The sequence below is a fragment of the Sciurus carolinensis genome, chromosome 5, assembly GCF_902686445.1.
Source record: "Sciurus carolinensis chromosome 5, mSciCar1.2, whole genome shotgun sequence".
Classification (NCBI taxonomy): Eukaryota; Metazoa; Chordata; class Mammalia; order Rodentia; family Sciuridae; genus Sciurus; species Sciurus carolinensis.
In genome coordinates, this window is record NC_062217.1 from 122,972,436 (window position 1) to 122,990,226 (window position 17,791).

At 58.6% G+C, this 17,791-nt stretch overlaps 1 protein-coding gene across 1 annotated transcript in view; it reads left to right on the forward strand.

The window, feature by feature from the left end:
* Window positions 1-17,791, forward strand: part of Cdh23 (cadherin related 23) — a 390,176-nt gene that overhangs the window by 261,571 nt on the left and 110,814 nt on the right. The window contains 7 exon segments of the mRNA XM_047551945.1: window positions 1,527-1,591; window positions 3,371-3,608; window positions 5,332-5,437; window positions 7,289-7,416; window positions 11,727-11,799; window positions 13,689-13,805; window positions 17,244-17,356. Of these exon segments, the coding sequence (XP_047407901.1) occupies window positions 1,527-1,591; window positions 3,371-3,608; window positions 5,332-5,437; window positions 7,289-7,416; window positions 11,727-11,799; window positions 13,689-13,805; window positions 17,244-17,356 (840 nt within the window).

The window sequence follows — 17,791 nt, forward strand, 5'->3', positions numbered from 1 at the left end:
TCAGATACTGGGACAGGCTGCCGATGTCACCATCAGAGCCATTGTCCTCAGCATGAGTGGGCTCACTTCCTTGGGTCCCTTTGACTGCAAGTCACAGAGACTCCATGTGGTGTAACCTGGGTAAAGAGGTCTTTTTAAAAATTTCTTTATTTGTTCTTTTTAGTTATACATGACAGTAGAATGTACTTCGGCATATCAAACACTCCTGGAGTATAACTTCCCATTCTTGTGGTTGTACATCATGTGGAGTTTCACTGGTCACATGTTCATATGTGAACATAGGAAAGTTCTCTCCCATTCTTCCACTCTCTTTCCCATTCCCATCCCCCTCCCTTCCCTTCATTCCTCTTTATCTAATCCACTGAACATCTATCCCCCCACCCCCTGTTGTGTGTTAGCACCCACACATCAGAGAGAACATTCGGTCTTTGGTTTTTTGGGACTGGCTTATTTTACTTAGCATGGTAGTCTCCAATTCCATCCATTTACCAGCAAATACCACAATTTCATTCTTTTTTATGACTGAGTAATATTCCATGGTGTATATGTGCCACATTTTCTTTATCCATTCATCTGTTGAAGGGCACCTAGGTTGGTTCCATAGCTTAACTATTGTGAACTGAGCTGTTATAAACATTGATGTGGCTGCGTCACTGTAGTATGCTGATTTTAAGTCCTTTGGGTAGATGCCGAGGAGTGGGATAAGTAAAGAGATCTTGATGGATTCACAGACCAGCTGCGGGTGGGAAGGGACACCAGACTCTGGACTCTGAAACTGCCAGGACTTAGGCTTCTCTTCCCCAGTTCCCCCGTGGGTGCAGCTTCTCCCTTTCCAAACATCGAGCAGCTCCAGCTCGCTTCCTGGAGAGAGGCGTTTGACCTTAGCGAGAATAAGAAGGTGCTGAGGGAGAGTTGAGGGCCCAGCTGTGGCCAAGCGCCACCCCCAGGCCAGTCCAGGTGGCAGGGGTGGGGCAGCTTGAACGGAGGCTGCGTGTTCCAGCAGGGGGAGGAGCCAGAGAAGCTGGCGAGGCGGGCAGGGGCCTGTCTCAAGGGTAGGTCTCCAGGCAGGCGACAGTCTGGGCCTCCGGGCGGTGGGTGAGTCCTGGGGTCAAAGGGCAGGGCCAGAAGTCCTCCCGCGGGGCCTCCCCCACTGGGCAGCACTTTGGATTTGGAGGCTTCACGGACGGGGGGATTCACCAGGAGGATCCTCCAGGCGCCTGAACCCACACCACCTTTGTGACACTTGGCCAGTCCAGGCACAGGTCTAGGACCCCCAGGTCCAGCACCCGTAGGGGATCAGCCTGCCCAGCCTGCACGGGAGGGGACTCACACAGGTTTCCAGGGTCCAGCGTTCTGGCACTGGGCTCTCCAGTGCAAAGCTCACGGCCATCTGATTGCTCAGCATGCCTCTAGGAATGGCTGGCCCGAGAGGCGCGAGGGAGCAAAGGGTTCCTGTGGCCCTCTCGAGGCCTGGTCAGGAGACCCAAGGGGCCTGAAAGTAACGATTCCTGTTCTCCACACCGCAGGCAACCGACAATGACGTGGGCACCTTCGGGGAGGTCAGCTACTTCTTCAGTGACGACCCTGACAGGTGAGACCCTGCCCCAGTTCCTCTGAGTGGCCCTCTGCCATCACAAGGTCCAGCAAACTTTCCAGCACCCAGGGAGGAAGCTAGGCCCAGTGGCCAGAGCACTAAACTGGGAGTCAGAACCCGTGGATCTCGTGGGTGTGTCCCTGATTGCACAGGACAGAGTTGGTCAAGTTTCCTAAACTATCTGGGGCCTAGTTTCTCAGACCCTCAAATGATAGCAGTTAGCAGGGTGTGGTGGCCCACATCTGTAATCCCAGCGACTTGGGAGGCTGAGGCAAGAGGATTGCAAATTTGAGGCCAGCCTCTGCGATGTAGTGAGAACCTGTCTCAAAATAAAAAATAAAAAAGGCCTGGGTGTAGCTCAGTGGTGGAGCGCCTGGCTCCATCCCCACTACCAAAAGAAGTCAGTTTGGGGAATGGAAGAGATTGTGTGTGGGAGGCTTTGAAGCGTTAATGATTTCACCCCACGGCCACCACCCTGGGTGGCTGCGACCCTAAGAGCTCTGACTGCAGGCACTGTGTCTGTGTGTCCCCTGTGTCACCCTCACACCTAAAAACACTGGAGGAGCTCGGTGCTCTGCACTATTATCAATTCTGCTTCACAGATGAAGAAACTGCGGCTCAGAGAGGTTCTTACCTTCCCAGAGTCACACAGCAGGCAGGCACCAGGCCAGGCCTCTCTGCACACGGTCTTCACTGCTAGGACACACAGCATCCATCAGGAGCGGGTTCACGGGGCCCTCGGGCAGGTTCCTTGCCTCACTGCCTGACCTGAGCCGGCCTTGCCATCATGGGGACATGGTACTGGGCTGGTTCCGGGCCATCTCTTTCCCTTGCCTTCAGTGAATCTGAGCCAAGGGAAAGCCCTCTCACTGACATGGTCAAAGGCCACGTCGAAGTCAGAGGGCAGGTCTGCTTCTAAGAATGAAGAATCCGTTGCTCTCAGAGCCTGAAAGCACAGGGAAGCAAATGCTGTCAGCTCAGGATGACGGCCCCACCATCCATGCGAAGGATCAGGAAGAGAGGGGACACGGGGAGGCGTCCTCGGCCATGCGGTGATAGAGGCTGGGTGTGGAGGAGGCAGCAGCCGAGGCTGCAGACACAGGGCCCTGGCCTCAGGGTGCCTGCGTCCACGTGGCTTCCTCCCAGCGGCTTGGATTCTCGTCTCTTTCCATCTTCTGGGCCTGGCGCCTTCTCTGTCCCTGAGCTGGGACCTGCCAGGCTTGGTGAGCAGCAGCTGTGGATCAGGACAGCTCACATGAGCCTCCAAGGGACCTTTAGAGGAGGCAGCTGGAGGGATGTCCCCCGGGTCTTGCTTCCCCCTGAAGAGAACCGACAGCCTCCTCCCCTGACCCTCAGGCAGGTCACAGGGGACAGCTCCAAGAGGGGACCACCACCCCTCCCCATGCGGGATACTTGGCTGCCAATTTCCAGCATTTTTGTCCAAAGCTACCTGGGACGATAGAATCTCTGCCTCTGTGTCTCCAGCACCTGAGCGACTCCCGTAGGCAGAGGCGCCAGCCCGAGGGTCCTGGGTGCAGCCCCTCTCCTCCTGACCCCACCCTGACCACGCTACCCCTCCCGGGGTCCTGACCCTACGCCCTGCTCCTCCGCCCCTTCAGAAAGAGCTCGCGGGGCGCGGGCCCAAGAGGCGCTCGGACCTCGTGCTTTGCGTCCCGGCCGCCAGCGCCGGCGGGGGCGGGCAGGCAGGCAAGCGCAGGTGCCTGTCCCCGGGCCTGCTTCCATCCAGCTGTCCTCTCTCCGCCTCCCCCGGCTCAGGTTCTCCCTGGACAAGGACACGGGACTTGTCATGCTGATCGCCAGGCTGGACTATGAGCTTATCCAGCGCTTCACCTTGACCGTCATTGCCCGGGACGGGGGCGGCGAGGAGACCACAGGCCGGGTCAGGATCAACGTGTTGGACGTCAATGACAACGTGCCCACCTTCCAGAAGGACGCCTACGTGGGTGCTCTGAGGGAGAATGAGCCTTCCGTCACGCAGCTGGTGCGCCTCCGGGTAAGGGCCTCGGGCCGCGTCCCCCTCACCTGACGCTCCCCTCTCCCCTCCCGGAGGAGGCCAGGCGAGAGGTGCGGCCTCCCCTGCACCAAGATTCGGGGGTCAGCTTCTTGGACTGTGTCAGGTCCTCTCTGAGCATCCCCTCCCTGGTGACCCCTGGTGACCAAGTGGGGCCACATTCGCAGTGTCTGTCGCAGCTTGAACTTCTGGCCACTGTTTAGCAGAAGGATGTCCCCATCTCCCCAGCAAGGACACAGCAGGGGACTGGGCAGCGGTTCCTTGTGGAAAGACCCCCTTGGAAGCCTTTCAGTGTCTGCTTAGAATCAGGACCTGCTGCAGCAGAGGCCCCGGGCAGCACAGCGTGCGGCTTAGTCTACCGAGGGGAGCAGGAGGGAGAGGCAGGCCGGACGACATGTGAGTCGTGGAGAAGCAGTCAGCCCCAGAACAGAGGCTGTGCAGCAGGTGTCCCTCAGGGAGGCCCTGCCATGCTTTGTGACATCAGTCAGGGACTTCTGAATGGCCCATGCTGCTTCCCCACGTCGCCTGCCCAAGTGACAGAACCCAGGGCCTCCGCTTGGAATCTGTCTCAGAAGCCTCCAAGGATGCAGGCCAGGGTGGGCAGGCTTGTGGGGCATGCAGAAGGTAGGAGCGTGTGCCCACCCAGCAGGCCAGAGCTCCCCACCAGATCCTTCCCTCCTGGCTCAGAGTTGGGAACCCCTGGAGGCTCTCTAGGGTCAGGGACAATCAGGAAAGAAACTAATAAATTCAGACACTCCAGAGGATGGTCAAGGGGAGGAGGGATCCCTCTTTGCTTTCATATAGCGTGCATCTCTTAGGTATCTACTGTGTGCGCTATACTCAGGGTGTACAGTAGCTGTTGAGAAACCTAAGGGTCCTGCTTGCTTGAAGCTGATGGTCTAAGCAGGGCAGGCAATTAAATTAGAAATGACAATGGGCATTAAGGCACTGATGGGATGCACAGCACAAGGACCCTGCTCTTAGTCCATTTGTGTTGCTGTAACAAAATGCCCAAGGTTGGGCACTTTATAAAGAAAAGAGGTTTTCTGAGCTCACAGTTTTGAGGGCTGAAAGTCGGAGAATGGGCAGCCTCATTGTCTGAGCCTCTGGTGAAGCCCCCTCGGATGTGTCCCCACATGACGGAGAACAGCATGGGGGGAGCATCTCAAGAGGGAGCAATCGCATGTTGAGACAGGAAACGAGAGTCAGGAGCCAGGAACTCACTCTCAAGGGCACTAACCAGGGTCCTCCGTAGTTACATGAATCCATTCGGATGGTAGAGTCCCCGGGGACCTAACCACCTCCCACTGAGCCCCACCCTTAGAGTTTCACCTCCTCTTGACGCTGCCACATGGAGAACCCAGCCGCCAGCGCAGGAAGCCTTGGGGAGCAAGCCTCGCCCACCCCCGAGCAGACTCTCGGTCTGGAGCTCAGAGAGGGCATCTGTGGCTGGGTGGCACCCCTGGGAGAGCCTGGCCTCCCACACTGCTCCGGCCCCGGCTGCCCTCTGGGTTTCCTGGGCCACCTCCGTGCTGTGGTCTCCAGCCGAGGGACGCAGGGGCCCCTGGGGTCCTGGGCCAGGACATGAGCCACTGGATCACCTGAAGAGGGAGCTCTGAGAGGGCCAGCCCTCCGCTCCCGCCCGCTCGTCCGGTGCCAGGGCCTCCTGCAGGCTCACCGGGCGCTGTCTACCCCTTGCTTCCAGGCGACCGATGAGGACTCGCCCCCCAACAACCAGCTCACCTACAGCATCGTCCACGCCTCCGCCTTCGGCAGCTACTTTGACATCAGCATGTACGAGGGCTACGGAGGTACGAGCCGCTGGGCTCTGCACGCTCACACCTCTCTGGGGACAGGCGCACTCAGGGAAGCTGCCTGTGGCCAGTGGTGGCCCTCCCGGAGACTCAGCACCTGCCTCGCGGCAGCCAGACCTTCTCTGGTTCTTGGGCTCTTGACCAGCTGGCAAGTCTGCAGCTGGGAAGGCTGGTGTTACCAGAATCCGTGGGGTCCCTGTCTCGTGCCACGTCTGCCTGAGCAGACCCTTGAGGGAGCCTTGCTGACTGAGCCGCCCCAACCCGGGGGCCGTCCTCTGGCCTCCTCGCGGCCTCCCAGGCTGGGGCCTTTCCTTACCTGGCCCCGGCACCGTTTCCATCACAGACACACCCTGCCTGGCCCGCTGCCGGTCCTTGTCCCTAGAGCCCCGGGAGCAGGAACAGCAGCAGCAACTTCAAGATCCAAGATCCTGAGACAGAGAGACACCTTGCTTTGTAGACAGGCAGTTGAAGCCCAGAGACAGGGAGCCATTTACCTGAGGTCACCAGCAAACTGCCCAGCTTAGTACTCGAGTCCCTGTGTGATCTGGTTCTTGGTTACCTCTCCAGCCTGGTAGCTCGGCAGTAGCCCCTGCCCACCGTGATTCAGCCTCTCTGGACCCCTGGACGCCCTCTGCCCTTGTGCTGGGCACCTCCGTGCTCCTTCTGCCAGGAAAGCCTCCTCCCTGCCTCTCGGCCCCACCCCCATGGTCTATTAGGCTCACAGCTTCTGAGCCTCCTGTGATGCCCCCTCGGTGGGGGAGTTCCCGGATGCTGGGGACGAGGTTAGGTCTTCCCCAGGCAGAACGCACCAATGCCCTGGACGCCCCTGGTCCCACAGAGACATGCGGCCGCAGGCAACGCCAGCCAGTGCTCTGCATGGTATCTGAAGTCCCTCGCTAACCAGCTTGGCAGCAGCAGGCCTCTGCTCACCTCCTCTGCCGCAAGAACCTCCCTCAGATTTGCTATTAGTTAAGCAGTCGTGTTGTGTCCCACGTCCAAACGGAACGGTGCAACTGAATACTGTTGTCGCGGCTTTGCAGATGACCCAGGCCACTTCCAAGCCAAGATGTGCACCCCGCCCCTCCAAGTTGAGAATCAGCGGCTTAGCACAAAAGATCGTGGCCACGGGAGTTCAGGCTGGTGCCTGGTGGGGACATTTGAGAACCGAGGCCTCTCTCTTAGCTCCCTGCAAATCTCTCCTGGTGGTCTTCCCCTCAGAGAAAGAGGGGCGGGAGTGCTAAGCGAGACAGGCCAGGGGAGACCAAGGACAACTGCCATCTGCACCCCACTGCCAAGCCCTTCCTGGCACCCCAGTGTTGGGCAATGAACGGTGGATTCTGTGCTTATGGGGGCGGGGTGCCAGTTACGAGGACAAGGCTAGAGAGTGTGAGACTTGACGCTTTCCTCTGAGCAACTTCCAGACCAATGGGGGGAAAGTGCCAAAAGAAACGTGCCAGAGGAATGAGGAAGACAGCAGGTAGACAGCGGGGCCTGCCGGATTCTGGATTTGTCCAAACCTGGGATCATATCCTGGCTCTGTTGTGTTGCTAGCTGTGTGACCTTGGGCAAGTTACTGAACCTCTCTGGTTTCTCTATCAGTAAAGTGGGGCTTTCCATATCACCATCATCACAGTTACCACCCAGTGAGTTCAGCAAGGTCCCTGCTGCATATTAGGAAGTCAGTACACTTAAGTGAAGACCAGGAGGCTCCCAATATTCAGAGACCAGAGAGGAAAACCAGGCAGAGCTGGCCAAGGTCACATCAGCCACGACTTCTCTGCCTAAGGGAGGCCCTGGCTGACTGGGCATCGAAAGCCTGCTTACCGTGGGGCTTTCCTGTCATTTCAGTGATCAGCGTGAGCCGCCCCCTGGATTATGAGCAGATACCCAATGGGCTGATATACCTGACGGTCATGGCCAGGGACGCCGGCAGCCCCCCTCTCAACAGCACAGTCCCCGTCACCATCGAGGTGTTTGTGAGTACGCAGGGGCTCTGGCCCTGCTCTTCCAGGGTACAGGGTGGCAAATGCTTTCTGGAGAGCTGGGGACCATGTGGTTGGCAGTTCCTCCAGCTCAGGCTGTCCCAAATTCTGTCCCCAGCAAAGCTCTGCCTGCAACTAGGCTGCCTGCCCGCTGGGCCAGGGCAGCCCCCAGGGCCCTGGGGTTCAGGAAGGGGCAGGTTGCCCTCTCCGACTCCTTTTGGGGTCCTCAGGGCAGCCTCTGAGGGGATGGAGTGGGGCCAGGCAAGAAGGAAATGAGGTAGGATTTCTCCATCGATAGCCACATTCCCTGAGGTTCCGGAATGACGGCCAGGTGGTCATCTCCCTTCTGTGTCCCTCCTCTTCTTTCCACTCCTCTGAAGATCTAGAGGGGCCTGAAAGCAAACCGCAGCTGGTCCGACATGAATGTCAAGCACAGCTTAGTGCTGTCTCTGTCTCAAATTATCAGCCACCGAATCCATCTCCACACCGGTTCATTTGTGCCACACGGCTCCCCCGGCGATCCAGGAGATGCAGAGCGTGGCCGGATGGGGCCAGGGGCCTCTCCCCGCTGAGACCCCCACACTCCTGAGCATGCTCAGGCAGGCCCCCCAGCCCACCCACCCAGTCCGCCTCAATGGGAGTAGGCGCGTTATCGGCTCCAGAGGATTAAATCAGATTGTCAAGTGGGGAGATCCGCTGCGATTTGACATGAGCTCAGGAAAGTCTCGCCCCAGACCAGGCTTCCTGTCAGCCAGCTCCATCGGGAGCCTCTGGCACGCCCTGCACCTGTCCTTAGCAAGCCTGGCCTCTCCACCCAGAGCCGCAGCCCCAGGGCCAGCGCCCCAGTGGGGAGGAGAGACCCGGGCTGGGCGGAGACCCGCGCGCTGGGCCAGGGAGTGATGGAAGCTGATGGAGGCTGGAGGGAGCCGGAGGCTGGAAGCAGGGGCAGCAGATGAGGAGCAGGCTCTGGCCTTGCATCTGGGGTCCTTGTTTGTGACCACTCGGGCTTCGAGGAGTGGCGGGGGTGGGTGGGAGGGGGATCCACAGAAGCTCAGAACTGGCCTGTCTTGAACCCACAACCTTAAAATGGGTGATGCCAACGATCCAGAACGGGTTCCCTGGCAATCACGACCACGGCCTGGTGTTCGTTGCCACAGGACAACCTGACCTCAATTTCCCAGTCCTGGTCACAGCCCCCAAACCTCCCTTGATCCTGTCCACACTCGTGACCTTAACCAACCCGCCCGTCCCTTGCATGCCACCGTGCTTCACCATGGAGGTGAAGTGGGTGGGCGCCTGCATCACGGCCCCCAAGAGACCCTGAGTGGAAAGGGGAGCGCAGCCCCGGCATAGTTTGGAGCATCTGGGTTTGTGCTCAGCTCTTCCAGCTGTGTGGCCTGGAGAGGGCTTCTTACCTCTCTGAACCACAGTTTCCTCATCTGTAAAATGGGCATGACCGTGGTAGCTTCCTTGAGTTGGCTTGAGGACGCCATGAGATCATGCAGCCGGCACCTGGCACCTGGCATCAGACAGCTAATGAGACAGGCACAAATACTCAGGCAGCAGGCAGGCTCCAGCCTGTCTTTAGTGCACACGGGGCGCAGGGGCCTCTGTGGGCTTTGGGAGAGGGGAGCGGTAGCGGGGCTGAGGGAAGCAGGTTGAGGTCTGTACTCCAACCCAGTGGAAGTTAAAACTCACCTGAGCTCCAGCAGAGCCCCGTGCCTCCCTTGACTCAGTTTTTCTCGACCCCATTTTACAGATGAGAAAACTGAGACTCGGGGAGGGCTCATAGCTGGCCTGAGAGCACAGTGCCTTCCTCACTGCTGGTTAGCGGCAGAGCTGGGTTGAACCGCTCCTGCTGACTCCCAGGCTGACGTTCTTCCCACCACACTCACGGGCCTGGAGCCTGGGTCTTTCCTCCCCCCCATGTGACTGAGACCTAGGGACCTTCTTAAAGTGCCACACTTGTCCAGCAGGACTGAGGTGGGGCCTTGGTTCTGCATTGACAGCAACGGTGGTTTATTGACGACGCTTCTGCTCAGGGGACCACATTTGGAGCAGTAAGGCCTTCGAAGATCTGCCCTCAGGAGATTTTGAAACCCAGGGACTGCCCTGCACCCCTCCCTGCCCCCAGGACCCTCCCAACCTGGGACAGGACAGGGCCTCTTCTCTCTTCCCCTCAGTCTCTCTGGGGGACCAGAGCGAGCAGGAAAGGGAAGGTCAGGGGCTGAGCTGACCTTTTATCCACTGTAAATACCAAGTGGCCGCAACCTCCCCCTGATCCCAGGGACAGAATCTCTGTGGGGGGCGAGTGGGCCCGGGGCTCCGCTTCAGAAGTCCAGCAGCAGAGGCCGGCGTCACCTTCCCTGAGCACTGTCACGTGGGTCTGCAGGAGCATACCCCCCTTTCCAAGTCTGCCCCAGCCCCGAGGGACCAGGAGGGGCGGGCAACAAAGACAGGTGCCACCCGGGCTCTGCGTGGAGAGTCTCCGGTCTCGCGAGCAGGGCTTTTGGACAGCACAGTCACTCGTATCTAAGGACCACACTTGAAAAGGTCACCGCCTTCGGGCTGATTTTGCACGTGGGTGGTTTTTAAGTAGCTGTCACTCGGCTCTGCTGCCTCCTCCCTCCACCAAGAGAATTTTCTCTCAACTGAAAAAAAAAAAAAAAAAAGAAGAAGAAGAAGAAGAAGAAAGGGAACCCCGGGCGGGCGGGCGGAGGGAGGGAGAGGCTGAGGCAGCGCCTCCTGCTGGGGCCCAGGCGCAGGCGCAGGCCGGGGTGGGAGAGGCAGGGCCCGGGATCAGAGCGAGGGGCCAGGAGCAGGTGAGGGGCCAGGTGACTCCTTGTCATCCATTGCTTGTTGGTTTTTAATAAAGAAGTCAAACTCGGTTTGTAGATTTCCCATTAGGGGACAATAAGCTTTTGTAGAGGAGCCGCTGAATTAGAACTAATAGCAAATGCAGCTCCAGGATCCGGGGAAATATCACCGCTAATAAGTTTCTGCCTCGTGCTCGGGCCCTGACATTCTCCGTGCCGGGTTGCGCAGTCAAGCAGAAGCTCCAGTGTGTGTATGGGGCGCTCGTGCCCGCACCGGGGACCCAGGAGGGACAGGTGTGCCGCAGGGGCACGGGGCATCAGGGGAGTCCTGGGACAGCCTGTCCCAGGGCAGAGGGTCCGGTCAGCATGAGCCAGGGACAGATTCGGGAAGCATCCCCTTTCTGGGTACCCACAACTGCAGCCGCTGGGGTTCTCTGGAGTCCCACGGGGTGGATGGCTAGACAGCATGTCCTCGCCTCTTTTCCCGGTTGCTTAGCCATAGTGACTCCAGCACAGGGGGCTTAGCCCAGGCTCCCTCCCCTGGAGGAGCCCTCAGCTCCCTGAGCCATGAGACCCTGGGAGGAGGACCTACTGAAGACGGTGGCCTGGAGGCTGCCCCAGGGCTGTGACTCAGCCGCTCCTGAGCTTGCCCTGTGCTCTTGGGCCATGGGAAGGCGAGGGGCAGGGGTCCACAGAGGCTCCTCCAAGAGGGGGCAGAGTGGAAATCTCGGGAATGATTCAGAAGCAGTTGGTGGGGATGAGTCTCGGGGGCAGGAAGCTCCTTGAGCCAAGAGGACCAGGTGGGGTGTGGTGGAGCAGCGGGGCCGGGGACAGGGACTGCACACAGCCCTGGTTCCCCGTGGTGGGGCCTCCCCGCTACTGTGCCCAGTTCAGTCCCTCGGTTCAGCCCACCCTGACCTGTTGAAGGCCTGACCAGAGGAGGGAGAGCAGGTGCCAAGCAGGTGTCAGGCTTCAGGCGGGGTGGAAGCCCTTGTCCTTGTGTGTGAGGAGGGTCTGACTGTCCCTGCCTGCACCAGCCCAGGGCAGGATCTCAGGGTGTGGGAAGGACCATGGCCGGCCAGTGCATACTCCAGTTCCTTTAGGGTTGGGGCAGTCCTTTCTTCCTCCCTTCAAGTGGGTTCTCTAGAACCTTCCATCTTTGTCTTGCCTGAGATGGGAGGGAAGGTCAAATGGGGAATCCCCAGCGTGGGGGCTGAAGTGAGCTTGGAGCTCTGGGTGACAGCAGGGACCCTGAGTGGTGGGCAGTCACTGCCCATCTTTGCCCCTCCCTGTGCCTTCCCCACCCCCTCAAGCTTCCCCAAGACCTATCTTGCCTCCTTGAGCCTTGGCGTGCCAGAGGGACACCCCGCCAGGCCCTGGTTTTGCGTAGAGGCCAGAGCTCCTCAGTGCCCCCTTGCCCAGCCTGCCCCCTTGCCCGCCTCGGACTGCCGCCCAGCCTGAGCGGCTACCTGCCTGCTCTCCTTCCAGGACGAGAACGACAACCCCCCCACCTTCAGCAAGCCCGCCTACTTCGTCTCCGTGGTGGAGAACATCATGGCAGGTACGGGACGGGCGGCAGGTACGGGCCGGGCAGCGGGTGGGGGCCTGAGGCCACCGGCCAGCCACCTCGGACACCTACAGGACTCCCTCCCCAGCTTTGTGCGTGAATTTAGGGAGGTCCCTGGCTATCCATCTCTGTTTCCCAGGCTAGGTGTCCTGTGACAAATCAGGAAGCCTTTGAAGACCTCGGGTTATCTGCTAACCCACAGCTATTTAGAGAGCACCTACTATGTGCAGACACTCCTCTGGGTCCCTGCTCTCTGGCAGTGACAGTCTAGCAGGAAGAGAATGGTGACCAATGATTAATTAAGCCACCTAGGGTGTGGAGTTCTGAGTCTGTGGGCTGGAAGGCAGTCCCAGGAGCCAGGACCTCCTTGAAGGGCCTTGAGGTGTGTTCCTAGGTGAGCAGGAGATTGAGGCTCAGCCCTGGGCCAGGCCACGTGCCAGGGCCCCGCTTGCAGCCCCAGGGCTCCCAGCTCCCTCCTGGGCTCCGGGGGATCTGCTCTTCCCTGAGACAACCGGGCGGCTTCCCTCTGCCCTCCAGAGTGTGTTCTGCTGTGGGGACACGCTCGTGTCAGGAACTGCCACGCCCCTCGATGGGTCAGAAGGCTGGCGTGGAGACTGCTGGAGCCAGGGACCCTGGAATCAGGCACAGCTGGAATCAGGCACCACCAGATGCAGGGCCAGCTGGAGTTGGGATGGCCTTCCAATGGCACCACAGGCCTTTTAAAGAGAACCTCTGGGTACCCCTCTGGTGTCTGATGATGAGCTAGTCAGGTGCCAAGCTGTGCCTGGCCCACCCCTCCCTGTCACAGCCATGCATGCCCAGGGTGTTATCCTCCTGGGAAGCCTGGGGCGCTCCCCAGGGTCTGTGCCCCCAGGGTCTGTGCCAGAGGGGCCTCCACTGTGGTACCTGATTCTCTTCCTAAGCGAGGGCTTGTGGGTAACAGGGCACCTTAGAGCTTGTGTACCTGTGCTCCTGCTCAGGGCAGGATGGAAGAGTCAGATCCGAGGCTCCTGGCCACCTGGAAGGGGCCACCATCACCTCTTGACCCCTGACCTTCCCCGGGAACTGATCCTCAGCACGTGGTAACCACGGTCGGCACAGCAATGCGGGAGAGAACTGCGGGCCACGGTGCATGCGTGCTTCATCCCCAGGGATCCCCCCAGAGATCCCACAGGGAAGATCCATGTCTGCAGAGCAGGCTGAGCCCAGACAAGCCAAGGCACTTGCCCGGGGCTGCAGGCCTCCAGCCTGGGCTTGATGACATGGGACCCCAGGGCCCTGAACCCCTCCATGGCCAGAGCTGGGAGCTGGGTGGCGGGAGGGACTGCAGACAGAAGCCTGGTGGGCACAGCCTCAGGCCAGGCCGTTCTTGGGTTTTGGCCAGGGCCTCGGGAAGAGCTGATCCCCCACCCAGGAGTGCGCGCGGCTGGAGAGGAAGGCGAAGGCCTTAACTGGACATTAACGAGAAAATAAAAAGCCTTATAAATTCCTCCATGAACAAGATCAAACAGGATCAAAATTGGATGCAATAAATGTAGAATAATTTAATATGGAGCTTCATTTCTTTTTGACTCAAAAGTAAAAGGTGGTCAGTCTGAGTGTTTAATGCGGAGGCAGCTGGGCAGGGTGGGGAGGTAGCACTGAGTTGGGAGAGAGGTTGGGAGAGGAGGACAGGCCCCATCTCTCAGAGGCCCGGCCTCCCCCTCCCATGGAGCCCCATCCCGCCAAGCGCAGTATCTAGGCCCAGAGGACAGGTGGAATCTCACCCTGGAGTCCCCCAGGCCAGGCTCTCCACCTCCCTGAGACCTGCGCACATCCGGGCCCCCAGGAACTGGGACTGGCAGCCCAGGGTGAGCAATACCCCACCCCTTTTGTTCCCAAAGGAGCCACGGTGCTGTTCCTGAACGCCACAGACCTGGACCGCTCCCGCGAGTACGGCCAGGAGTCCATTATCTACTCCCTGGAGGGCTCCTCTCAGTTCCGGATCAACGCCCGCTCAGGTGAGCCCCCGGGGCCCTGGTGCCTGCACCCGCAGACCCTCTCTGTTTGGAGCAAGCCCACTTTGAACATCTGGATTCATCCCTGAAATATTCACCTAAGTGTGAATATTTACCCAAAACAATCTCGGCGTGAACCTAGCCACTGGAGGAGGTCATCAGGAGTCCTGTTAGGTTTCAGATACGAGCCATTTTACCCACAGGTGGTCCAACACCTCTTCAGGGACACGTTTACTCATGTCCAAGCGTCCCCCTCCCTTGGCCACTGACCTGGTCCTTGACCCGGCTCCTCCTCATACACACCTGCATGCCAGAGGGCGGCTGTGTCATTAGCTGAGTTACTACAGGGAGCACACTTAGAGTGGGCCCATAGAAAGTACTGGAACATTGCTGTCATTACGTTCTTTTATTTATTCACCGAGGGCCCCACCCCAGCTCCCTGCTCAGCCCACGTACTTCCGTCCGTCTTGGGTTCTCTTTATTCCTCCCTCCCACTTTCTCTCCTCCTCGAAGCTGGAGGGAGGGAAAGAGACAGAAAGATGGAGGGACCCTGGGCTGTTCCACCAGATGCGGGGGAATCTGGGATCTCTGGTTCATCAGAGATCATCTGCTCTGGGCCAAGCGCTGAGCCGGGCCCTGGGGTGGAGGAGGAGGAGCAGGAGGACAGCACCCTCATGGGGCATGTGAGGCACCCGCTTCCAAGTCCCCATTTCTGTCTGAGCTAAGGGAACTCCAGACACCAAACAGGTCATCCGACACTGGGTGGCGTAGGACAGTGGAAACACACGGCAGTCCAACACAAGTGTGCAGGACGGCCTCCTGCGGGATGGCTCTGTGGCCAGGCTGTGGCTCCAAGGTCACTGCAGGAGGAAGAAGAGCACACGGGCACCATGCCAGGGGCGCTGGTAGGCCAGGCCTGGAAGTGACATACCTCACTCCGCCCAGACAGGCGGCCGCCCCTGCCCCGTGCAGGGGACCCTGGGAACGGAATGCCTGCCGGGCAGCCCCTTTCCAGCAGAACTTCCACCATGATCACCCTGAGCGTCCCTGCCAGGGGACATCGGTGGCTCACCAGTTATCCACGCCCCCCTGGCCAGAGCTGGCCTTCAGTCTTCCTGATCTACCTTCCCTGGGAGCTCCGGAAGCCCGTGGCCGGAGCTGATGTGCACAGACTGCAGAGGGGGAACCCCGGGCGGTGCTGAGCCTCTCCTTCCACCTCTGAAAAAGCAGAGGCCTCCCTCCCACACTCGGGAGCATCCACCCCAGCAAGCCCCTGCTTCCAGAAAGCTCCGAGCAAGGCACTCATTCCTCAGTATCAGCAAGGGATGCTTCCAGAGAAACATCCCTTCCGTGGAGAACAAAGCACCCCAGACCCTGTGTAAGACGGTGTGTAGCTATGCACATCCTCAGGTAGATTCCAATCATCTCTGCTTGTAACGCCTAATGCAGTGTGATCGCTTTGTAGAAGTTGTTCTATTGTATCATGGAGGTAATAATGGCAAGAGAAAAAACCCGTATACCTTCAGTCCAAATGCAGTTGTTTTCCCCGATTTCTGCTCAGTTCAATGTGCAGGGTGTGGGGCCTGCAGACACAGAGGGTGGACACGGGGCAGCGTGATTAATCTGCATTCACCAAGTGCTGCGCTCAGTTCTCTGACCAGCCTCGACTCACCTCGCCCTCCGGCATTATTCCCATTATTCAGATGAGGAAACTGAGGCCCAGGAGAGGTTCAGAACTTCCCCGAGGACTCACCGAGCTGAACTTGTGACTCCAGAGTCCAGATGTGTTGTGCTAGAGCCCTGCGGTGCCACCCTGACGGAGTGGGGCCCCGCCCTAGCCCCTGAGGCAGCATCTGCAGCTCCACACCAGACCCTGTAATGGTGACACTGACCTTTGCTGCTGTCTGAACGCAGCTCCTTCAGCTCCAAAGGTGGAAGCCTTTTCCTCCAAGCTCCTTGGTCAAATTAGCCAGGGCTGCTGCACAAAGTTGGCCTTAATTGGATCTAATTTCCCAGACAGGAGAGGCCATCTATCATGCCGTCAAGTTCACGTTTAGAACTTTTTAGAGATTAATTTCTTCCTCGCCCTGCCAATTAATTGACACCACCCCACTGGGGAGCTTGGCTCAGTGGGCAGACCTTTGCCAGTCTTTGGTCCCTGGCCTGAGTACCTTCGCTGACTTGTCCCTCACCCCTAGCTCTCTGCTCAGCCCTCACTGGTCAGAAGATAGGCCAGATGACCCTCTGGACCATCTTACCCAGCTCCCTCGTTTTATGATCAAAGAAATCAAACAGAGAAGTTAAGCCACTTGCCTCATGTCACACAGCTTAGGCAATGGGGAGAAAAAATGATGGATAGCATGTTATCCCTGCCCTTGGGGAACTATGACAGTCCACTGGAAGGAAGCCACAGTTACTTCCTCCTCACAACAGCTCTAGTATGCACGCTGTTCTCCATTTTACAGATGAGAAAACTGAGGCCCACCCAAGGCCAAGCATCTTGGAAGGGTGAACTCAGAATACAGTCTGGGTTTCACCGTCTTCATACAGGAGGCTCCCTTCCTACTGCCCCTGGGAGCTGGTGAACCGCCTGGCCGGGATGTGGGGATGAGGTCAGCTCCCACTAGCCGGCCTGTGAGCTCCAAGTTCAATGCCCTCGAGACGGTAGCTTGAAACCAGCCTGGTGGGACTATCACACCACTGAAATCAGCAAACGCATTTTTCCTCATTTTCGGAAGCTGATTGTCACACATGTCCCAGCACACCACTGCCAAGGTGACGTCCGTCTTTCGGTTTAGCCAAGATAACAAAGAAACACCAAAAACAGCCAACAAAAATTGTGGTCTCCTCTAACTGTTTTCATTTAATATCATCACTTGTTTACACACTTAAAAAAAGTCCAGGTGATATAATTATGCTATTCCCGGGGTAATGAGGAAATTACTTGATAGCTGTTAACTCTCAATGCGCTGTAGATTCAGCTGTCTGGGACTAAGTCACACGCAGGCACACGTGGAAATACTTGGAGGTCTTTCCTTCCTGTTGTTGTTTCCTGTGACTCTGAATCAACAGTGCCCTGCGTTCTTTTAAGGTTTCCATGACAGCTAAATTAATCCCACAGCAGGTCCCATTATTGTTTCCTTTGGACCAGATGAGGAAACCGTGGCACAGCAGATCTACGTAGCTAGTCCCAGGTGATACAATCAATATGATAATGCCAAGCCTAAGCCAGAGGGTCTCTGTGACTGAGTTTGAGGCTCAATGCCTCCTTCCTGTTCTTCAACCCATTAGCCTCCAGAATTGGCCTCGACTTCACACCCTGGGGGCGTGATCCCCGTCCCACAGCCCCCAAGCACACAGACACACGCTGCCACCCTGTAGCATCCACCCTGGCTCTGCTCCAGCCACACCCTCTGGCTCACCCCCTCCTCTCTCTGGCAGGTGAAATCACCACCACGTCTCTGCTGGACCGAGAGACCAAGTCTGAGTACATTCTCATCGTCCGAGCAGTGGACGGTGGCGTAGGACACAACCAGAAAACGGGCATCGCCACCGTGAGTGCCCACCCCTTCTGCGTCTGCAGCCCTGCCCGTGCTGACCAGGTCACAGCTCCCAGCTCATTCCCAGGATTCCCCATGGGCCTCCGAGCAGTGGGAGACGCAGAGAGTAGGCTGGGGGCAGACGCCACTCCTCATCAGCCTGGGACGTTGCCGCAGCCGTGGGGAAGGAAGGGCTTGCCACCTGGGATGTGGGGTGGGGGAGCACATAGAGCCCCCAGAGGCCAGCGGGGCAGGTGGCAGAAGGCATGAGCCCCAGACGCCGTCCTGCCTCGGCACTGCCAAGAAGCAGGAGCCAGGGTTCTGCAGAGGGGGCCGCTCAGTGCAGGCAGCAGGGTGCTGGACGGTCCCTGAGGGCCAGTCACCCCACCCCAGCCTGGGTTTCCTGCCATGAGCCAGTAGGACCAGCAAAACCCCGAAGCCCCATCCAGT